Genomic DNA, 24,539 nt, shown 5'->3' on the forward strand with positions numbered 1-24,539 from the left:
AACTGGAGGGGTCCTCAGAGAGGCTTGTCAATGTGACTCCTATTGAAAGAATGGTCATAAGGAGGATGTGGGGAACTGCAGGCCTGTCAACCTGACCTCAGTGCCAGGGAAGGTTATGAAATAGATCATCTTGAGTGCTAGCACACGGCATATGCAGGACATCAAGGGGATCAAGCCCACTGTTCAGTCTGGAGAAGAGGAGGCTCTCTACAACTTATTGCTCTCTACAACTGCCTGAAAGGAGGTTCTGGTGAGGTGGGAGTTGGCCTCTTCTCCCAAGTAACAATGATAGGATGAGATGCAAATGGCCCCAAGGTGCACTAGGGGAGGTTCAGGTTGGTTACTAGGCAAATCTTTCTTCTCAAGGAGGTAGTGGAGTCACCATCCCTGGAAGTGTTTAAGGAAAGGGTAGATGTAGTACTAAGGGACATGGTTTAGTGGGCAATGTTGGTGGTAGGCAGATGGCTGGATAAGATTATCTTAGAGGTCTTCTCCAATTTTAATGATTCTGTGACTCTAAATTAATGCTCTTAGGATCATAGCTCACCAACCCCAAAGCTAGTGAGCAAAACAAAAGATGAGCATTGATTATGCCTTTGTTTGCCAAACAGCTGATGAGAAAATTGCTAGTCACTAACTGTTATCACTGTCATTCAGATAAGTTATTACTTAATAAGCAAGAATTCCCTATAGCTCTTTTTTTTAATTCCCCCTCCTCCCCCATGAGAATAAACCAGCCTTTTACAATATTCAGGCAAAGAAATAAAATTTCTTCAAAGTCATTTCTGCAAATGATTTTTTAATGAATTAATGAAATTTTTATCTCTGTAAGGCCTAAACTGCTGCAGGACTGTCAACTAGGAACTTAAGGAAGATTTGCGCATCCCTACTTATGCACCTGAATAAGCTAAGTATAATACAGAACATAGGCAGCCTATTTCTGAAAGAATTGATCCTTACACGTAAGAAAAAGCTCTGGGATTAATGTTGCCCAATGTTTTCCAGTCTACAGGAAAAGGGTTTCCAGTTCTCAGAGTCCAGCAAAACTGCTGACTTAGCTGGCTGACACATTTCCAGCATCAGGTGGTGGAAAAAGAGGTCATAGCAGAAGCAGTTACTGTAAAGACAAGCCAGGGAAATGTTTCCATCCTCCAATCATTTATCCATTCCCTAAGTCCAAACATAAAGTGCTGTCACGAATCAGAGAAGGTTTTTGTCTCCTCCTGCCCTCCTCCGTGGTTTACATACTGTTGAAACAGTGATATTACACTGTTTACCTCCTCCCACAATCTGGGGCCCTTATAGCTTCCCTACCTTCCCTTCCTGAGGCTTTTTAGAAGGATGTGTACAGGCACCACATGTTGAACGTGTTTACTACCTTGGCCTGTCAAGTATTAGACCTGCACTTGATCCAAATCGGTTAGACTTCTTAATGTTGCGAGCCATCTATGAAGTAATGGAGTGTTGACTTTGAGACAGCTTGTTCTCTCACGAATAGGTCTATTATATCTTTATGTATGTACTTCTTAGACATATCAAAAGGAATGGTAATTTTGTGGGCTGGGGAACTGCAAGAAGCCAGGAATTTATTTAGCCAGAAAACTAGTTCTATTAGCGTATTGTTTTTATAAGCACATCTTAGGCGGAACAACATTTCAATTTATTGTTTTGGTTAAAAAAGACTTCTTATTAACGCCAATTTTGCTTTAAGGTTCTGAATTAAAAACAAATCACTCATTTTTTCCTCTTTCTAAGCCTTGAAGTTTTAAAGATGCAAATGGCTTGCAAGAGGCCATTCCAAACCCAAGAATAGTTTGAGGAATAACATATAACAAAGTTTCTTGCAGACAGATTTTCTTTTACAGTTTTTCAGCTGCTGCAGAAATTGACTCTTAAGGCATGGTTCTATAGAGAGGACCACATTTTGAGAAGAAACTTAAAGATCTGTTGTAATGCTGTAACATGATGGAAAGTACAGCAATAAGAGTGAACTAGCACAATCCTAGGCAGCAGCAAATGAGAACAAACCCAAATGCAGCAGCTGCAGAAACAAAGAAAGAAAAACTGCTTACCTTTGGAAGACCTCTAGTAGATAGGGATCTCCAACAAGATACCCTTACTTCCAGTGCCAATCTTTAAATGAGGCCTGGGAAGGGGTGGATCCTGGTTCCAGTCCTTCCAGTCACTCAGCTGCATTGCACTCACCAGCTTCCCTGGGTTGGCCCTGCCTTCCCACCAGGTGCTCAATCACTGGTGCAGGCCATGACTTAGCATTTCTGCTACACTATTCTCTTATAACATTTGGGAATGGTGGCACTTTATAATAGCATACCAAAAGATTTGTTTATAAACAAATTTTATAGTGGAGAGTTGAAAGCAGAATTGAAAATACCCCTTTAATATCAAAGAAGAGAATATATTCTAAAATGCAAAAGCAGAGATGACTTTAGTATCACGGATAGGTCTGCATTGATACCTACATTCTGCAATCAACAATATCCAAAGAGAAATTCAGAAAAAACCTGAAATCTATGCATTCACTGAAGACAAAGAGTATATACAATCTCTTTTTGGTAGAGAGGCAGGGTATACTGACTGCATCACATAGAAGCCAAGCTGAAAGTTCGCTTGATTCAGTAAAATGATCTTGTGTAGCTTCATAAAATATCACAGGTTAGCATAAATTTGTACCTGAATGTTGGGATTCTGCCCGTTGATATCGGCTTTTGACAGGTCAGGGAAGTTTGGGAGATCCAAAAGGAAAGATCTAGGTCCATCTCTCTGTAAGGATGTGTGCCCATTTTCCTGCCTGAATCGTTGCTTAGAGAATGGCCGGTGGGCAGCCTGGAGATCAGGGTATTCTCTTCTGTCCTCGGGGTTCAGGCTAAAGCTGTCTTCAGGAGAATGGTCATCTGCAGTGAGCGTGTTCTGGGAAAAAAAGCAATGCACTATAACAACAACTGAGGTGCAGTCCTGCCAGCACCCCCACATCCAACTTTCTGCTAATGATGACTGCAGAGTGCAGATAGAGGTTCTTATGGCATCCTGACCCAAAGCTGGGTTTTTAAACAAACAGAAATTATGATGTATTGTCTCAGGTTTCATGAGTTTGACTCCTGATTCTCACTGAAATATACTCAGTTACACTAGTGGGGATCTGTAACCATATGACACGTGAGAAAATTAAGTCAGATTCGGGTGCTTAGCTCAATTAGGTTCCTGGAACATTCCAGCCTTCAAGTGACATCAACATACTAACACAAGCATCTAACTTAAAGCAGTTCTGAAAACATGAATAACTGAGGCAAGCTCTGTGAAATCAAGTTATATCAGATTAAGCCTGATCTATCTGTAAGTGTTCACATTCATTGTGCAGGAGTTGGACTAGATGATCTTTAAAGGTCCCTTTCAACTCAAATGATTCTATAATTCTATGTCCCTAAAATGGTAGAAGGATATCTTTACTACAAAGCATTTCAGTTTGCACTGTTCCAAATTGGAGCAAAACCCCTGACTGTTAAGTTTTAGTTCAAATTCATGATATGAAAGGATCCTACTATGTTGAATTGGCAGCTTCCTTCTCTCTCTCCTTAGTTTGTAGCAACTTCCATCTAGCTATCTGTCTTTCTCACCCGACTTCTCTCGTCTTGAACATCTGAACCTTCCTTCCTTCCTTTGGGATCTCATTTTCATGTTTGCCTAATGGTGGGATTGAATTTCATCAAGCTGTGGGTCAGCAGTTAATGCTTTTGTTATTGCTGAGCGTACTTTTGGGTTATGTAGTTTATTACAGCAGGCTGCCTTCGGACCAGTAGCACTGCTGTCACTGCTGCCTTTGACCTCACCAAGGAGCTACATTCAGTATCAAAACACTCTCTGGGTTAGGACTGGCCTGGGGACTTGGGGGGAAAAAAAAAAAAAAAAGAGGTAGACAAATCAAATCTTCTTACAGCTACAAAAAAATGCGTGGGGCTGATTGAACATAGGTTTTGCTTTTGACTCAGCTGAAGAATTTTAGGTTTGAGGTCTTAGTATGACTGCCTGGGGAGCTTTTATTTTCAGTTCATAAAGAGACAGCAAGAATGGATAGGGTAAATGTTAAAGACATATCTTTTAAAACAAGCACAATTAAAGTGGAGTGGCCACATGTGGTTCTGGCTCTTCTTAAGCATGTTTTTGCCAGCATATCTGGTTAAACACAACCTCCATCCAGCTCCTCTGGCTCAAATTAAGCTAACGTACCTTTTGTTAAGGTCTCAAATAGGCAGCAATTCCAATGCCTTTTCCTTTATTTTCTGTTTATTTGCACAGAATGTTCTAAAATGACCTTTGAAGAGATTTTACAATAAAATCTGTGCACACTTACAGGAAAAATGTTCAGGGATTTAAATAAACCAAGATTTAAGAGTTAATCTGGGACTAAGTGAAATCTCAAGTAAAAGGCATTTCTCCTCTCCCCTTCACTGCATTGCATTTGTAAAGAAGTGCAGAGTCAGATTTAGTAGTATTGAACTGTTCGTAGCACTTTTGTGATCAGAATGGTTACACTGTGAAAGTCCCAAAAGACCATTACTCATCCATCACTAGCACTGGTGAACAAAGTTCATTCCAAATTCATTCATAGGCATGGATTAGTTTATGTGCTCTTAACTGTATTGTCTGAAAGCTAAACCAGGGATGCTACTTTTCACTGCAAACCGGGCAAGACGTGTCTTTGGTGGGCCATCCATTAGCACACACCTTATTTAATACAAAGTAGAAAGTAAATCACATGACAGTAAGCTCTGGGAAACAAAACCAATGGCCACTTAGCTAACTTTAGGTTCCTTTCCCATGTGCTTGAGCTTTAACTTAACACTTAACCAACAGAACTTAATTTCAAACTTGGCACATGAGGATTAAATGGTTTGTCAGTTCTGCCTGATCAACAAGGAGTAACTGCACTGTTATTAAATTACTTCAAAAAGGAACAAAAAAATGTGGTATTTTTAATTTCTTTTTTTCCTGGGGTGTCATGCACATAATCTCGCCTTTATTAAAAATAAAGTGAGATTTTGTTAAAAAAAAATGCACTTCTCACATATAGTTTCATACTTATTTGCTTACAAAGTCAGGAGCATCTTGATTCTCTGTGTTACCATCCCATACAGCTGGAGAGCTGGCCAAGGACTTTAGAGACCTACTTTTAATTCTCTGATAAGGCTCCATGTGTGATCTTGTTAGGTCACGGTCTGTCTGTGCCTTGATGGGGATAACAGCACTTCCCTCCCTCCCTGTGATGTTCGCGGGGAGCTCAGCAACTACAATAATATGGACTATATAAAAAGATTTTAATAGTGTCAGACAGATGGAATATCACATGGAGTTAGTTAGAAAATTGTCATGGTGAAGTAATGACATCAGGCTGATCGGGCCCACTACCAAGCTGCTTGGGGCAGGGGCTGTCATTAATTACAGGCTCATTGAGTTGGGGTTGTTGAACATTAAAAAGGAAAATGGAGGGGGAATGTGGTAACTGTCCTTACCAAAGACTGCTGCACAGAGGTAGAAGATAGTCCACTCTGCATGGTCAGGGTGGACATAAGAAGACCCTGGTTCAACACTAGTAATACGTTTCTAATGGCAGTGTCAGTGAGAAACAACTTCAGAATGGTTCAGCTGGAAGGAACGATAGAGATCACCGAGTGCAACTGCCTGACCACTTCAGGGCCAACCAAAAGTCAAAGCGTATTACTGAGGGCATTGCCTAAATGCCTCTTGACCACTGACAGGCATGGGCCATCCACCACCTCTCTAAAAAGCCTGGTCTGGTGTTGGAGCACCTTGTGGTAAAGAAATTGTTCCTCATATCCAGTCTGAACCTCCCCTGGTGCAGCTTTGTGCTGCTCCTTCATGTTCTGTCACTGGCCGCAGATTCAGCTATCATCTGCTCACGGTACCAGGAGGAAAAGACCATTTTTTCTCAGTTATTAAAATGAACGGGAGGTCTGGTTTTAGACAGGTAAATCCTAGTGTTGTGTCTAAGCTGATGTGCGGTGTTACTAAAAATGCATATTTTTAGTACAAACATAGCAGAGCTGCCATGGATAAAAAGTGAGCTTGTACCTGACAAGCAGATTGCAGGCTCGCTGGTTTCCTGCATTACCTCAGGCAAAGGATCTCCCAAGGTCTGCCTACAGGGAGAAGGCTGTCCTCGCCACAATGCCAGTGTGACTGCTGAAGAAAACAGTGTTTGTGTTACAAGGCTAACTGATGAAAATGTGTGGAGGGATATCCTTCCCTACTTATTTCTAAGTTATTTCACATGTTTTTACTTCACAGTATTTATTTTTAGGTGTACGTAATTTGTATTTCCAATTGTTTTTGGGAAAGCAAAGTTGCTTCCCTTGATTTAGAAACCATGTCATTTCATTCTGAACTACTGACTCAGTTTCTTTGAAGTTATGACATTTCTAAATCAGGCACATCATTGGTTTCTTGCTCAAATGATGCATCTGCTCTGAATATTTTAAGATAAATCAGTTTTTTTGTCCTTCATTTAACAGGATTATTCATAACTTTTCATTAAGATGACTTTTAAGGAGTTACTCTTCATTGCTGTCAGCTACAGTTCTGCTGTCACCATGGGATCAGGAAGTCCCTAGTACAAAACAGCTAAAGATTTCTGAGTGTTCTGTGTGGATAGTATAGAAGGGCAGGAACTCATTATTCACAGCCGTGTGACAAGGCAGTGAATAAACCCTACAGAGGGAATCTGCCACGCTGTTTGCATTACACAATAACATACCTTGCCATACTCATCACTGGAAAAGGGAAGGCAATAATTCGGTACCCCATGTCTGACTGGTGTGGGCTCTGGAGGGATGGCAAATGGACAGTACGGTAAAAATATGTTAGAAAAAATAGTATGGGGATAAAATGTGATATTGTCTTCTTCACAACAGAAACTCTACAGGGTGGAGTGTGAAGGATGAGTTGTGATGTACAAGAAAGTAAAAACAGACCCAGAGTATTGTTTTCCCATCTCTGCCACCAACTGCTGTGAGACTTGATGAAGTCACTCTGATCTGGTTTAAAATCCCATATATCAATGCATTTGTGGCATAGGGAAGAACAATTCATGGGCATTTTTTTGAGTATAACTAAATGTTGGTGATCCAGGTGGGTAAAAGGCATCACCAGAGTGTGTACAGCACGGCAGGCAGGAAGAATTTCCTACTGCAGTTTAACTTTTTGATAATCAAACAGGTATTTTAACTCTGTCCATTGCTTTCTTATTTTTGCTTCCTTTGTCATGTCAGATGTGAGCTGCAGGGAAATGCGCCGTTTCCTTCCCATAGAAAATTAAACAGAAATGGGAACTTCTAAAAATACTCAGCTAGGAGACAAGAGAAGTTCTCTCCATTTTTTTATCAGGTGAAGAATCCATCTCCCTCCTCTCTTCCTTATTTTAATTTCCAGATTTGGAAAAACAACTGAGACAGAATAAGGGATGAGCAACTGGAACTATGGAAAATACTCTGGAGGAGCTGCTCTTTCTCTCCTACTTCTTTCATACTCACCTTCCTTCATTCCCTCCCCACTTGCCAAGCTGAGGACACGTTTGCAAGCACTGCTAATGATAGAGCTGAAAGAATGATGAAAACTGATGCAGCTTATAAACCTAACAACTCCCAGACAGAGAGGGAATCTATTACCAAATCCTTGCTGCAGCTACACTGCTTTTTTTATTTCTTGTATACTCCTTTGAAATATCTTGTAAAATGATCTTGACAAGAGGTCTTGAATTGGAACCCGACAGTCTGTCAGTGCACTTTCATAATGCACCTGTACTGCATCTTCAACCACTAGCAACAAGGAATGTTTATTTATTAGGAAACTTCACAGATGCTATAAAAGATTATATTGCTATCAGAGACAAAATGAAGCCTGGGGCCTTCACAGAAAATCATTATTGCCATTAGGGCTGGTTTCATTTCCCACCTGCCTTAACAGATTGTTTTGATTTTGAAGGCTGTCATGCGTTCCCAGGTTAGTGCTAAATGATCACTTTAAAATTAACCCATCTGGGGAGGCTGAGAAACATGCTGGGATACTACATGAGACTTTCACCTCTGCAGATCCAAGATCTGTAATGAACCTGGGTGATCGAACGCCTGAGTTTTGTTTACACGTGAATCTACTTATTTTGTATACCAGGAGTATGAGCGGCACAAGGCCCAGCAGGTGCAGGGGTGAGGAGAATGCTGGCTAAGCAAGTAGTGCAGTGAGCTGCCGAAAAGCAGAGATGCACAGCTATGTTATCATTAATGGCAAACACAGTCCAGGCAGTCAGTAAATCCACATTCTGTTCTTAGCTCTACTGTGGCTTTCTTATACAGCAGACAGACCACTTATGCTCATATTTAATTCCTGTGTGACTCGCATTCATTCTAATGAGTCACAGACAGCTCCCACCACCAGAAGAAGTCACAGCGAAGGGTTGGCATATCAACCACTCAGCTTCTCTCATTTTCATCGAAGCATGCTTTCATGTTCGCATTTATCAATGTGGTGAAGGACCTTACTTATCTTTAGAAGCCACAAATGAATTGATGCAGTAATTAATAGCCCTTTTTAGATAATCACTATTCATAAATCATTTAAAATGGACTACGCTGGCTTGCATGTGCACAATTGTTTTCAGGAAGTGGCTGCAAAATAGAGCATCTGTTTTAAACATTATGTACAAGGAAGATAAATCCACTGATTATGGTTGCTAAAAAAAAAAAAAACCAGTCCTGTTGCATGGTCTACTTTTTTAATAGCTCCGTGTTTAGTCCAGCAAAAACAGTATAATGACATTGTATCCTGTTCTTTCAAACTTGCAGTACCCCTGTGTGTGACTAAATGGCTAAAACTACCAAACACAGACATCCCACAGGGTATTGTAGGGACACGTGAGCTTCAGAGGTTGCATGGCTTCTGAAGCAATACTGTCTCCATAAGAAACAGAGAACAGTGTTGTTATTTAGACAGCGGAGCTTCAGAGGAGACATGGTGACCCACAGTCACTGCTGGAGCAGCGCCTATGAGTAGATTCAATGTTGGGGCGTAAACCCAAGGTACCAGTGCTGATTTTCTGCCATATACAGAGATAGCTCTCAGGAGCTGCTTACAGCAGAAACAGCAACTCAAAACATATAGGTACATCCATCTCAGAACCACAGCCCTTCAATTTTAGTTTTTTACACTAGAAAGTTCTAGCCCTTAGTTCCACAGAAAGTCTTGAGAACTGAACACATGACCCAGACTTATGACTGCAGAGATCGTAGGGCATAGTACTGGGGTGGCCTTCTCCTCCAAGGCCCAGTAAGTCCTAGACCACTCTTCTACATCTTCAGTAAACACCTCTGGCAGGCAGTGCTCTCCTCAGAACTCAAGAAGAAAACCGACCGTATTATACTCAGATCTGGCAAATTCTTCCTACATGTTGTGGACACACTTTTCACAGCGCAGCTATTTTTCGTGCTCTGTTGTTTGCTTGTATTTCATGTTTGGTTAAGCTGGAAAACACTACAGTGTGGCTCAGTTTGGAAGTGAGGAGCTGTCAGTTTGTATAAACACTTTGATAATATAATGGATTTGGTGGTGATTACCATTCAGTGTCTGCAGGAAAATAACAGAGGCCTTTTAGCAAATTGTCTAACACAGCGCACACTGATGCTTTGTTCCTCAGCACATCCTTAGCCCTCCACAGGTCAGCCAAGTACACAGAACTAACATGGTGTAGGGCTTTGACCAATGACCACTGCCACATTTTGCCTGTAGTTAACAGATACTTCCAGTTGCCTAACTGATTGATTGTAAACTTTCAGCTGTTCTTCGTGACCCTGAATATCTCCCCCGTAATCGCTACTTGGCTGGAGCACTCCATACAGGACTCATTGATCGAGCAGCCAAACAGGCGAATGCCCAACTGAGGGGTAAGCCAGCTATTTCACTTCTATAACCTGTGATGCTGAAATGAAAATTCCTTGAAAGTACAAATTCATTTACACTTTATTAAATCCTTGCACAAAATCAGTAGCGTAATATAGTTTTAAGTAGAATCCCTTTATGTCATAGCTAAATTTAAAAGTCACCATTTCAAGTCTGTATCAGAATGTGCACACAGAGTTCCAGGAGAATGGGGAAATGTGCCTTAAGCTGTAATCAAAACCACAAAAGCAAAGGAAATCTAGAGTATTAATAATTTTGTATACAACTTTTTGGCCAAACTTTGCAGTGCAGACAAAATCAGTGGAAAAGAAAGTGAACAAACATACATCTGAAATTATTTCCATGGGTTTCAAACTAGGCCCTTTTGCGAGTTTCTTCCACTAAATCACTGTGGCTAGGATTTCACTAGGTGAACCAGCTTTAATAAGTGAAGTTTTCATCTCTCCCTAGCCAAAAGAATAGCCTTACTTGAGACCTTTTCAGTGTTCAAATTTGCCTTCACCTGTTAGTTTCCAAGGAACAGCTATTCTCAGCCTCTGTGTCTCCTTCTCATATGCCACTGAATATCCACCCTATGCTCTCAGAAGTGTCTATGGGTCCGGCTGTGTTAGCTGGCAGATGTTTTTAGAGACTAGAAAGTGTTTAGTCCCCACGGACCAAAAGTTACATGATGACTTCATCACACAAGCAAAAGCCAATAACAGGAAAGCAAGAACGCAGACAAGCGTTATATTCCAAAAACACAAAGTTTCCTGTGCTTCTGGCAATACTCCTGTGCTTGAAAAAGGTAAATCACTAGAGTCTTGGTGCTCAAAGCACACACCATGGAATCACTGCAGGATAATTTACTTGACCCACCACTAGCTGCTTTCCCCACCAACGCTGACTTTTCATTTTGATGCAAGTTAGAGGGTGAAGGCAGAGGAAAGGCAGCGCTTGTTTAGCACCACGCATATGCCCCACAACACTCTCTACAAGGGGTTGTTACTGCACTCAGGAGTTTATAGAAAAACAGCAGCAGAAACCTGAGCGGCTGCACACACCTCTGCTCCAACAGCACAGCACTGTTTCAAGCCTGCACGTACAGCTGTAGGCTCTCCATCTGAAAGCTTTGGAGAGCGATACACGAGCAACTGGAAGTCATCAGCATAAATTGCAACTGCAAATGCAGCACAATAGCAGTTGTATTTTTGTATCAAGTCATCATCAATGGACATTATGCCCTCTTTCTACATCTCCGTGAACTGCCCTCATGACAGCAAAAGAGAAAGCAGATACACAAGAGAAAGGCCTCCCTCCAGTGACATGATGGGGAAGAAGAGCAGGCGAGAAGCTACGCAGTGCACCATGCCAAGACTACATGAAGACTCTTCTCTCTGTTTAAGAGGAGAGAAAGCATCTACCCTGGAGGGAAATGTGGGCTTTTTATATTATAAATTCTATGCATGTATATATAAATTTTCTGAGAATAGTAAAGGAGGGGGGCTATTTCCTAGAGCTGATTAAAGAAGTATGACTTGATTTTCAATTTCAAACGACTCGGGGGGCATTCCAATAGACTGCAGACAGGAAATGAATACCATACACACACTGAACGAGGCAGATGCTTTTGAATCTGATACTTACGTGAAAAGAAAATATCTTCATTTCTGTCTCCCCTCTTCCCTACAGTCACTAGTTAGTTCTAAGCTATTCTTGGAATAAGCATTTCTGTTTTTCAAACTTGCTTGTGGACTGAAGCCACCCAGGAACCACCAACAATGAACGATATGGAACAGCCCCAAATCATCCTGTGATTAGTCCTGGCAGCCAGAGGTAGCAGCAAAGTAGAAAAGATCAGCAGTTCAGGTTTGAGATGTCCTATCCTCCTCTGTTAGAGGAACAGAGATGTGACCCTAGACACCATCCTAGATCCCAGAGAGAAAGAGCTGCTTCTGCATAGAGGGAGAGCCTGAAGTGTATACAGCACATACATTGCAGAGCAGGTTGGAAGAGCATTTCCTCATTGGCTGTGGCACAGAACTTGCTTCCAGCTACTTAACCGTGCTAAAGAGATAAATAAATGTCTTCTTTCCTCGTATGGCTCTTACAGCTAAACTGCAATAATTGTCAAGGGAAGACTATGAGGTTTATAACCTGATTACAACGTAATTGTAGCTTTTTTTTACCAACAGCAGCAGTGTTTACTGGGGAATTGGTATACTCTTTTCCCTACTCATTCTACGTGTGTGCAAATGCACAGTTTCAGCTGCAATCTCTTTTTTCTTTATAGTGGAAAGACTTAAATGGAATAAAGAAAAAAGAAAACTGGAGAGGCAATACTAAACAGACCCTCGCTTTTCTGCTATGCAACTGATTAGTTCATTTTATTTTGATGTTAAGACTGCAGTAGCTGTATTCTTACAAATATGAAAACAGCGCTCCTTTTAGGAGACAGGAGAAGAAAGTGGGAGGAACAGGTGAGAAAGGCAGCTGTGACTTACATGATTCAGAAAGCCGTGAATGTCAGATCAAAGAAGAACAAGAATCAAATTCACTGCCACTGATGGATTTCAGCTTTTTCAGAGCTATTGATCCCTCAAGGGCAAACTCTTTTAAATGTAGTAATGCCTCTAACTCGCCAGAGCTCCCACCTGATAGTGGCTCAGCCCCACGTAGTTTGCTTTCATCAGCTGGCAAACTGGGTAAAGCAGAGACAGCTAAGACACTGCTGTATCTGGACCTGATGAAGGAGACATACAGCAGAGCACAGAAATACCATGTGTGTATTTTCGGCACCAGATGTTACTTTTTAATGACCATTGTGGTAGATGTTACATAAAAGAGCAGATTCCTTACTGAAAAGCTGTATATTTAGTGTTCACCAATACCTTGGAGTACTTTGTCCGGGGCAGCAGTTACCCAGCTGAACACCCAGCTACCCTGGCCAGGATTGGTTAGCTCAGCTCTGCCTGGGGCACCATGCCTTGCATCTCCTTATGTTTGTAGTGGGATGAAGGTAGGATAAGGCATCTAAAGGGCTACTCCAGCTCAGCTTGTTCACGAGTTTCAACTCACAGGTCCAATCTGAACTCCCAGTAAGGCACAGGATCCAACCCTAAATCAAGTCCTAAGACGTCATGTGCAGATCAGAATCTTTTCTCCTCCCTTTCCTTCTTTGGATCGGATGTCCTTGCAGCCTGATGAAAAAATTTCCAGGTGTTTTGCCTTATCAGGACACTGCAGGATCATGCCTTACGCAAAAGCCAATGGAATTGGAGTGTAGCAAAGCAATTTCACTTGGTAGGTCTCCAGATGGTCTCTTAAGAGCTGCCTTTGGACTTCTGACACCGATCCCTTGCACAAGGGATCCCTTGCACTGATCCCTGCCACCGCTGCATCACTGGGAACACTCCATTCTCCCTTAGCACTGCATGCACAGCCACTGTAGTGCACTGCAGATTATTCCACCCTTTCCAAACTCTTCCCACAATTAAAGACCTACCTATTCTCACCAGCATTTAGTGCAATTTGGTACTTTATGCATTTTCATGAGATGGGTGACCCTTTTCCTTCTGTATGTCTTGATGAAGAGCAAGAGCTAGCACTGCTCCCATTTAAATGCATATCAAAAGCGCCAGGACTCTAAGGTTAAATAGCTCATGTGAAACCTTCAGTGCTATTGTTACAGGACATCTAAAGACATGGGCATGGTGGGCTACCCTAGGTCCCCTTTTGAAATATATTTCCACAAATGTTCAATATACCCATATCAACCACTCTACTCTATCCCATTAAAAGCTAGGATTCTAAAGCACAAGATGAGGAATACATATTCTATTGGCATGCTGCAGCTAGCTTTTCATAAATTGTACTACAATCAATCCCTGTAAAGGAAAATGATTCTTCAGAAGCTCTATTCGTACATACATCTGTTTTCTTGTTGTAGGAAGGAATAAGAAAATGTTTAAATGTTTAAAGCCCAAACTCTAAATTAAGAAGAGACTGTGAGGATGGATGAATTGCAAACCACCTGTAAATGTTAAGATTGCTGCACTCTTCTGCAGACTGAGACTATACTACAAACCTCCAATAGACCTGGACTGTGCGCTCTATAAAAATCATGATGAATGCAGACTTGTTTTCATATTATGGAGGTCCTAATCCTCCTCCTCCTCTGCCTTTGCTCTATTGTTGCAACATCAAAGACCGACTGCTGGCCGAGATACAGTCAATATGAAAAGGGCGACCAGCAAATTTACTGCTTGACTTCATTCCCTTTAAATGGAATAGGCACCATGGCCCTTTTTCAAAGTCCAATCACAGACATATATCTTTTTTATTGGACATCATGTACAATAAAGTGAAGCTGTAACTTTGAAAAAAAATAGAACACCTTAACAAAATCCCATGAGGTGAACATTCCTTTATAAAAATATCACTGTGGTTACATGTTTTGAAAAACTCTGTGTGCTCTGCAGTGGAAAAGGCACAGGCTGGTGAGGTTATAGTTTAGCTAAGATGCATATCCATGCCTAATATCTAGTTGGTTTCAAAAAAACCCCAAAACTAATAAAACGTGATATATTTAAGACAGAATGCCAGTGTCATTCAAATAAACTGAAATGGCAGCATTCATGTCACAAGAATCATTAACTGCTTTGTTACAGCCTGCTCTGTGCAGTGAACCTTTACAGACTTCTTCTGTCCAGCGACTCTTAAAATCAGCTGCGCAAAATGCCAGTGTACAAACTGCATCTTAAACAACTCCTGTCTGATTACTGAGGTAATTTCAAAAGACACTTTCAGATGTGAGTTGTATCTGCAGACACTAATGGCAGGGACAGCTTTATTGCTGTTGTGGCACTACATGGACACTAAACGATTTCCCAGTATGAAGTTAAAACCGCATAAGCAAGTCATATGATGTGCTAGATGATTACACTGAGGTTTTACAAAATCCAGGCTAGCTAGCTCTGGTTTATTTTTTATTTTTATAAACTTTCCTTAAAAGAATGAGAAGATTTTGTTTTTATCCTTTTTTTTTTTCCCCCGGGTAATTTGTGCAAAAGGCCATCAGTAAATTTGTATTTAGTCACATTAGATCAAGTTCATACTGTCTTTAAAATCCCACACTGACATATAGGTGGCAGATAAAACCAAGCAAATTTATGCTTCTTACACCCATAATAATCTTAGGCAAATACTTCCAGTGGAGTAATTTTGGTGTCCTTGTACCAAAATCTGCTGCTGCTGATTTACTTCTAAGGCAAGAAAGACATTAAAAGTATTTGACATTTTGAAACAGTAACATCCAAAATAGCCTTAGTATCATTGGGCCCTTCTCACTGCTCTTTCCATTACATTACGCTCCACTGCCAGTCACCTCCTCTTTTCACCACGGGCTACAGCACAGAACAACTTCTGGTGCAAGGACCTCACCTTCTGCTCAGCCTTCCTGGGCTTGTACAAGAAAAGATGCCTTGGTAACAATATTCAATTGCTCAGTACCTGAATATGCAATCCAATGGGAACGCAAAGGCAAGATAGCTGAAGGAGGTTTTCTGGAAGTTAAACTTGGTCCACAAACAGCACTGACTAGGTAATTATCCCTTGGAAAGGGAGGACTTTTTCAGAACAGTGGTATAAAGAGGTGGGACACACTATTTGGGCAGTTTATAGATACTTACACTGTACTCATAATGGTGTTGCCACAAGTGCTGATCTCAACAGCCATGCAGACAAAGAGTATTTTAATCTTTCCATGTAAGAAGAGCTACTGTGGGACAAAACAGTCCAAGATTTTTGAAAGTGGGTGTGAAATTAAGAATGCAGCATTGTGGATGGAAATGAATTCATGCAATCAGAAGAAAACCACATGCCAAAGCCCAGCTTATCTTCATGGGTGGAGGTCCAGATTATGTGTGTTACATGCCTATGAATTCTTCAGAAAAACGGAGTTGTAAAATATTCAAATTCCAAAGGAACTTTGGGTAGGTCTGCAGCTGAGACCTTGGCTCTTCTTGCTTCATGAAGTCAATTTAAACACACTGAGAACGTAGGACTAGCACGGAGGTGTAAAAGTAAAGTTCTGTCTTTCAGCATGGTCTGAACCCATCATGAGTGATGAAAGGAATACTTAATTTTTGATCTTCCTTTCATCTTTATGATCACCTTCCTAAGATTAAGAGGACCCAAATGCCATTAGTCTACAGGAGTTTAGAGGTGAACAGCTCCAGACCTGCTTTCATATTGCTGACAGCTAGAAGGGAAAAATACAAAAAATATGTCCTACTGCTATGATTTTCCCAAGCACAGTAAATCAAGGCAAAAGGATAAAGGAACTGTTGTCCAGTACCTCCCAGACCAGCTCCCCTGACCAATCATTACACTGCCACACAACTGACCACTGCGGCCAACCATTGCTTGTTGCAATAACACGTTATGTTGCACTTTGTTTTCTTTCTTTTCCTGGTGTTTCAAATTCAAAGTACAAAGAAACACCAACACTGGAAATGCTCTGTTCATACTGATGGATCAGTGAGCTCACTACTCTGTTTCTTGGAAATTTACTCATCTGTATGCGTTCACCTATGACATTTAACCTGACATTTTTATTTTTATTTTTTTTGCCTTCAAAACTTTTAAAATCAGTATCCTGGAGGCACAATTGTGTTCAAGTACAACAGTAATCACTACATTACTCAAAAGTTCCTTTTGCAACTTACTAAAGCACTTTCTATTTTTCTGTTCTAAGTTATCACTTTATTAGTCATTGTGACAGTGCCTACAGCCTGCATTCATGCCTGGAGACCTATGATGCTACTCATTGTTTGCAAGCAACAGCAACAACAAAGAAACCTCAAAGAGCTTGGATTAAGATTAAAATAATTTTTTTAAAAAAACAACAAAATAAAGAATGAGATGCATCAGTGACCTACAACTTCTACCACTGAAAAATAATGCTTAAAAAGGTCAACATTTACAGAGAACAAAGAGCTGTTGATTAGTATAAAGCAGAGAGCAATATATGACTGACGAAAGAGGCCAAACATGCACTGAACAACACTATGAAAAGAGCAAATGAGATACAACTGGGTGCCATCACATTTGTTAGCATGGAGGACTGGTAAAATGCACAGAAGGTTGCATAGCAACCAATTCTGGGATTTAGACCTGTCAAAGCTGCTAAATCTTGTCTATCATTCCACTTTCGAGACAAACAAAAACCAGTTTGCTTCAATTTTATAGTTCATATACGTGTAAGAAAATATCTAAATGGTCAGCATATCTTATCATGTCTTAAGTATGATTTCATTTCAAGATTTTAGGGAAATATAAGCATTAAAAGTTATGGCAAAATCATTTCCTACCATTGTGGCCAGGTCTGCCCAGGTCACTGCTCTTCCCAGAGGAAAACGAGTTCTGTGATACAACAGAGTAGCTCTGTTCAGTGTGAACAAGAAGGATGCAGAGGACAACCTCTGCAGGGAGCAGGCAGCCTCCGCACTTCCAAACAGTGGCTACGGAATGGCCCTGTAGCACGAGAGCTCCTGTGAGCCCAAAGAGAGGAGCGAGGGCTGGGCATGTCTGTGGCAGGCAGCCTCTGCACTTCACTTTCTGTGAAGTTTTCTGTAAGGTTTTCAGATGCTGCAACACAACATAGCCAGAGTTTCCACCTAATCGTTCAATGCTCCTTAAAGAAGTGTCTCATCATTTTGGAACAATAAGGCACTGATCATTAATATACAGAAATAGCAGATACGAGTGGAGACAAAACACTTGCTGAATTTGAAACAAGGGTCCTGATTTACACTTAAAATAACTGGAATTAGTTAAATAGATCTCTTCCCAACAAAACAATTCCAGAGCAGAGCAAAGTATTAGAAAGCTTAGCATGATGAAGCTCTGAGCACCAGGGCTGGGTTACCTATTAGCAGGTCATAACATGCATGTTAAAATCAGAGGGGAGCTCACAGTGACCAGCTCCTGCCTGACAGCAAAACGATAACGAAATTGCTGGGGTCATGAAGACCAGGAGCAGAGCTTCAACCCTAGGCCTCCTGCTTTTGGGGACAGTTGGCATAAGCCAGGACAGAGCAGGGAAACGTGGCTGAATGTAGGGACTGACAACATAAGCTGGAGGAGGGATGAGGTTCTTGTGCCGATCAGATAACAGTTAGGGGTCAGCATTGTTCTACTGCCGTTATATTGCTGTCACAGCTGTGACAGACTAGCTGTGTTCTTCCTGTGCAGAACAGACTTATGTTTAAAGGGTGACCCACAAAATAAAAACTACTCAAGAACTAGTGCTGATTGTCCAGGTTAGGTGAGCCAACAGAAGTACCACTGACCCAGCTCCTTCCAGGTTCTCTAGGTACCCATGCCTTGCCTCCACATCTCATTATCACTAAGCATCATCAGTAAGGCTCTGGACTTTCCCAGGAACCTGATTCAAACCTACCACTCCTGATGTCATTGTCAGTCAGCCACCTAAATCCATCAGCATGACCCTGAGCCATGAATAGCAGGCTTCCCTTTAACCATTCTTGCTCCAGACCCAGAATGACTTTAAGACACTGTTTTTGTCTGCTTGTTTGTTTCTGTTCGATACAATCCTATGAAGAGATGGAAAAATGATCCTAATCTTGCTCAAAACAGAAATAAAGCACTTCAGTAGAGTCTTCTGTATAAGGCACTAGGAGAAAACTGCTCTGAGATACAGTTGTAGAAACTGAAGTGCACACTGTGATTTCATGCCAGGTATTTATCACTGAAGACTCGAGCAGTGCAGTTACTTTCAGCTGTTGAGCTAGAGAGAAATTCAGCAAAATGTGTGTCATCCAAGTATCTTGGTCAAATCTAACATAGGAAATTACATTTGTAATGCCTGAGTAACACTGCTCTTTGCAGCCATAACTAAATATTATATTCCTGGATTCCTGTTCTAAATTACTGCAGTAGTCTTAGCTACTTATCAAGAAGCTTGCTACATCTTACCCTGAAGGTGCAGTAACTCTTTTCCACCAGGAATGCTTTTGTTTACTGGGATATCAATCAATATCCCAGGTATAGATAGGTGCATAGCTTAACATTTTCTGGAGTTTTCCTGAAGCTAGGACTGGCATGTGGAGGAATCTCTCCTAGGAGCCATGGACAACAGCAAATGCTCTGCTCAGAGCAGCAGCCTCATTTCTTCCCCCCCATTTCTCTGCTTCCACAAACGCAGCAGCAGCACACGTAAAGCTAATCACCCTTCCTTCCCCCTAGATCCTGGACCAAGCCACAGCCCACTGGCAAAACCACTAAAGAGCACACATAATTCTCTCCCTTAGGAGATGAGAGAATGAACTGCACATGGTGCAAGTCATTTCATAAGGCTTAGTGCCTAACTAGGAGAACATATGCCAATGGTGAGGGTGAGCTTTTGCTAAGAAATTATACAACAAAGCTTGCTGAGAACAGACAGGTTTTATCTATCACTGGACTATCACCGTCAAAAAGCACAAACCAGGACATCCTCTGTGATGAGTAACAACCTCACCAAAAGAGACCTTGGTTCCTCAAGTATCAGCTTGCTTCACTCACAGGACACCTGCTCTGAAAGTCGTTTGTGCAGTGTATGAACTGTTCTTAAGGCAGAGAAGGATTTAGTGCTCATATGAAATATACGATGTACATTCAGTTATCGGCATCTTATAAAGGCTAAGGACAGACTGCAAAACATGAATGCAAAGAGCTGAATCAACATTTTTTCAAAGATGATTTAGACAATCAGTTTCTATGAGAGTTAACCAAATGTAAAGCCCCAGAGCTCCAACAGGCTTTATAAAGCTCAGCCTAAAACTCTCCCAAAGTAAACAGCCTGACTCCTGCTTGGACTGGGAGAGCCAGAAACTGAATTACTCCACTGTATCTGAGTGACCATTTTGTGATTTGCCTGGATCCCTCCAGTGCCATCGGCAGCAAGGAAAAGCAAGCCTTGAAAACGACGAAACACATTTCCCATTTCACATTAGTTTGCCATAAAACCTATGTTGCAGCAGCACAAAACTGCAGCGATGAAGATGCAGAGCCTATTTCTTCCTGCAGCAGCAAAGTGAGGATACCCACGGCTGTATCCCACCCACCCAAAGAGCCCCAGCAGAGCACAAGGGGCCGTTCTCCCGGGTGGCCAGGAACAGAGACAGCACAGGGAACAGCAGCAGAAACAAGAGCGGGGAAAACACAGCTTGTTTAATTGTAAGGTGGAAGTTCTATCTGGATTTTCTTCATCCATCAGCATTTCAAACATAACTGGGAGGCAAAAAAAAATAATTGTGTTTTCTCTCAAATCCTTCCATTGCTTGTAGGAGCAACACTGGGAGAAAGAAAAGTTCTTCCTCTCTTCATGAATCTGACTACACACATACAGGTCCCTGTTTCAGACTACTTAAATCTCCATTAGCATTTGAAATTAGAACAGATTCTTTGTAAACCAGCTTTATGATAAAGGTTCAGGAACATGCTAGGATTTTGTCTGCTTGTTCTACTTTTTTAACAAAAATAGTAGACCAATGCTTCAGATTTTCTTCCGGACACACAGAACCAAGTTCAGACTGCTTTACTGGTGCAAACTGACCGCAGAAGCCTTAAAATGTCACAGCTTCCTTTTGATAATAGCCAGGAATAAACACAAGCAATTTTAATGCAGAAATCTGCACCGTCAGAATGCATTTCCCCAAGCAGCTGCTGCACAGAGCAGCCTTCTCCGTGTTCGCCATGATCTGTGCAGCAAATGATGGCATTTGGTCAGACGAAACACCGACACTTGGGCGGATTCTCACAATCTTTTCTTTCCGCAGACATACTGAGACTGACAAAGAAAGGAAAACCAGAGGATAGGAATACTCAGAACTGCAGCCCCACGGAACACCTGTTGCTTTGATAGCACCGCCAGCAGGACAGAGTGACGAGCCAGCCAGCTAGCCGTATACATGAAGCAGAGGTTCACTGCATCACATATCCGTATGTATTCTAAATCAACACTGGGGCTCTTTAGTATGAGTGGTAACAACCGCAGAGGTGTCTGCGTGTTCACACCAACAAACCTAAGTGCAGTTTTGTGTGGTTTTATTCCCCGTTGACCCTTTACGCGGGAACACAGTGCGCTGCTGTTTTGTGTTTCACTTCGGTGTGAGCCGTGCTAGCAGCCATAGGGCGCTCAGCCCCCGACCCAGAGACACCCATGCAAAGTTATCCTCCTGCCCTGTGCTGCCATGCATCCGCCTGCTCAACCTTTGAGGCAGGTTACAGTGCTTTCCATCTGGCTGAGGAGTCCCTGGCAGCCCTAATCCAAGAAGAAGCGGACAGGCTGCCGCCTGCCCTGACGATCACCCGCTGATCTCCCTCCTGAGATGCGTTGCACAGACGTGCTCTCCCAGATACGGAGCTGCAGAATCCATTCTGCTGGGAAGTACATAAAAATTTCAGTTCTACAAATGGCAAAATATGAACTGCTAAAGCCATCATGGTGCCTGAAGGCACACTTTCCTAAGTTTTCTGTACAAATGAAATAACCGAACAGAAAAAATGGTCCAAGCTGACAATGAACAGATTTGGATGAGATGGCCAAGGCAGAATGACAACACCCTGAGATAACTATCCGATTTTCCTCCTCTATCACCTTAACTCCACAAAAGCACTCTGAGAAGAGCTCCTCGGGGATGCAGCACGCAGTCCAGCTGTTTCCCTCATTACATTACAACCCCGGTAAGAAAAGGCAAATTCAGGGTTATCCTAATGATAGCAAACACCTCATAAAAAACTTCTCCACATTTACTTTTCCAAGGAACATCCTTTTAAAAAGGCATTCTGAGCACCCGTGAGGAAAAGCATCGTTTGTAAAATGTTAATAGACAAAATTGTGAAGATATCAAACAAAAACGTCCCGTAGGGCCAAGGCCAGCACTACAGCTGCAGAGGGGCACCACAGTGGGCCCTGGCGGGTGGCGGGACCCCCCACAGGATCCGGACTCGGTAGGGGACTGCACCGGGGGGGGGGGGGGGGGGGGGGGGCGAGAGCCCGTGAATGCAGGGGGGTCTCCAGCACCTCCTCCTCACGTTTATAAAGATGCACTCTGCCGATGCCTCCCATCGTCTAACATGATACCGGGGGGGGCGCGTGAATTTATGCCGGTGATGATTACTCGTTTTCTATCAGCTTCTCACGTGGTTTGGTGGCTTTTCTGTTCTAACTCCAGGATACGGAGCTCGAGAACGGCTGCACCTGACCAGCTACGCGCAGTCCTGCCTCGGCGCCCGGACGGTCCCGCACCACCGCCTCTCCACACGCCTACAAAACGGGACGCTGCATAAAAACAGAACTGCCGGACGCAGAACAGGAGGAGTCCTTCACCTCTCACCGAGGTAACTCACCGTCGGTTCCACGGGATCGGGAGGCTGGGACGGACGGCTGCGTCGCACCCAGCCCCGCTCCCCATCAGCCGCAAGCATCCCTCGCCCGCCCGCGTCCCGATAACCCTGGGGACGGCCGTACTTCCCGTTCCCAGCGCCGTTCCCCGACTGCCGCGGCTGGGACGCCCCACGCGGCCCCGCACGCACCGCGGCTGCGACGCCCGCTGCCGCCCCAGCGCGCCCGGCGGCGGCTCCGCCTTCCGTCTGCCGCGGTCGGGACAGGTGCGCTCTCCCCGGACGGCACTCACCTGCTGCTGGCTGTGGTTGGCGGCGCCCGCGGGACCCTGCGGCTCTCCGCCGCCGCCGCGCAGCACGGTGATGTGCAAGGTGAGCAGGAGCAGCCCCAGCAGCAGCAGCAGCTCGGCCGCCAGCCGCACCATCCTCTTGAGTCGGGCGGCTTTAGGGCCCCGCGGCGGCGGCGGCCGAGGGGGAGGCGGAGGAGGAGGAGGAGCCGCGGCCGCCGCCGCCGGAGCCGCCGCCGCCGCCGGAGCAGCCCCGGGGCCGGCCGCCGGGACCGCGCCGCTCTCGGCGTCGGCGGGGCGGCAGCGGCGGCAGCAGCAGCAGCAGCAGCGGGGGCCGCCACACCACGGCGGAGCCACGTCGGGGCGGGACGCGGCGGAGGCGGCGGCGGGAATCCCGTGGCTGCCCGGCGGCGGGCGGCAGGTAGCGGCGGGGCCGCGGGCAGGCGGCGTCTCCGCGAGCAGCCCTGCAAGCCAGAGGCACCGTGGGCCGTCGGAGGGAGGGAGCGAGCGGGCCGCGGGGCCGGGGGGAGCCGGGATCCGCGCGTGTGTGTATGTGCGTGTGCGCGGGAGGGAGGAGAGGCGGGGGGCGGCTCTCACACGGCGGGGAAGCCCCGAGGGGAGGAGAGAGCGGGGGGCTCTCGGCTCCCCCCTCGCGAGGGGATGGGGGTGGCCCCCGAGCTGCCCCCCCCGCCGTCGTGTCCTCGTCCGCCCCGCCGCTCCCTCCGTCCCTCCGTCCCTCCCTCCCCCCGTCAGGGCTCCCCGCGGCTCCCGGCTCGGCCTCTCCCGGTGAGAGGGGGGCAGTGAGGGGTAGCCCCCCAACCCCCTCCTCCTCCTCCTCCTCCTTCTCCTCCTCCTCCTCTTCTTTCTCTTCCTCCTCGCCGCGGGCTCCCCGGGCCTCGGGAGGCTCAGCCGGCTGCCCTCGCTGGGAGCTGGGTACCTGGCTCCATCTCTCCTCTCTCTCTCCTACGGCTGGGCAGGGGCAGCACCGCACTCTCTCTTGCCAACGTGCGTGTGTGCGAGCGGACGGTCGGCTCTCCTCCCGTTGCCGCTGCTGCTCCCGCACCAACTTTCTCGCCCCCTCGCTCTGTGCCGGGAGAGGTGTGCGGCGGATGCTTTTATAGTGCTCTGCCTCCCTCCCCTGCTGTCCTCCCCCCTGCTCGCTCCCCCCCTTTCCCTTCTCTCTCTCCGCAGCTCCGCTGCTGCCTGCCGTCCCCCTCCCATCCCCGAGCCCCCCGGGCCGGGCCGTCGCTGCACCTTGCGCGGAGCTCCGGGCTGCGGGGAATGCCGCCTCTGTGTCCCCTTGCAGGAGGCAGTTTTCCTCTTTGCCGGCTGTAAAAGTACAGCGGAACAAACGCTGTCTCTCAGGTGGGAGGCCCCCGAGTTTAAAGTGAAGTTGCGTTTGAAAAGAGATGAAAACGGTTCAGTGGAGATGGGGGTGAGATGACTGCCTGCTGTAAGTACGTGTACTCTGGTGTCCAATCTGAAAGAGCCAAACCTCTTCCTAAGTGCTGCAGGTCACTGTAAAGAGAACACAGCTCAAAGAAATGTGAAAGAGAGTCACCTCACCAAAAATGGGTGAAACATTGGGAATCTTTGTGGTTGTTTTCTACAGTTCGGACTGTGACATGAAAGCAAGGAACTGTGCAACTGGGGCCTGTGTGAGAGCAGCAGAGAGCTGTGCGTGGCAGCTGGGAGGTCGAGCTGGTGCCAGAATGGCCAAAAGCAGAAAGAGCAGTTTCCACCCCAAACGTTCTCATCCTGGGAGTGACATCCCCAGCAGTTCTGCTGCAAAGTGAGGGGGAGATGCACTTTCAGAGTGTGGTGCCAGCTGTGGCCGAGGCACAAGGTGGGATCCTACCTGCATCGCACTGCACCCTGCTT

The 24,539-nt window shown here is 44.6% G+C and overlaps 1 protein-coding gene across 1 annotated transcript in view; it reads right to left on the minus strand.

Annotated features, from left to right (window-relative positions):
- Window positions 1-23,117, minus strand: part of ISM1 (isthmin 1) — a gene marked incomplete at its 3' end in the record, with an annotated part of 38,642 nt that extends 15,525 nt beyond the window's left edge. The window contains exons 1-2 of the mRNA XM_079532647.1: window positions 22,665-23,117; window positions 2,692-2,928 (exon numbers count right to left, since the gene is read on the minus strand). Coding sequence (XP_079388773.1) covers window positions 2,692-2,928; window positions 22,665-22,796 — 369 coding nt within the window. The 5' untranslated portion in view covers window positions 22,797-23,117. The remainder of the gene's footprint in view (window positions 1-2,691; window positions 2,929-22,664) is intronic.
- Window positions 23,118-24,539: the final 1,422 nt, after the last annotated feature.

Source organism: Tetrao urogallus, assembly GCF_951394365.1.
Source record: "Tetrao urogallus genome assembly, chromosome: 2".
NCBI lineage: Eukaryota > Metazoa > Chordata > Aves > Galliformes > Phasianidae > Tetrao > Tetrao urogallus.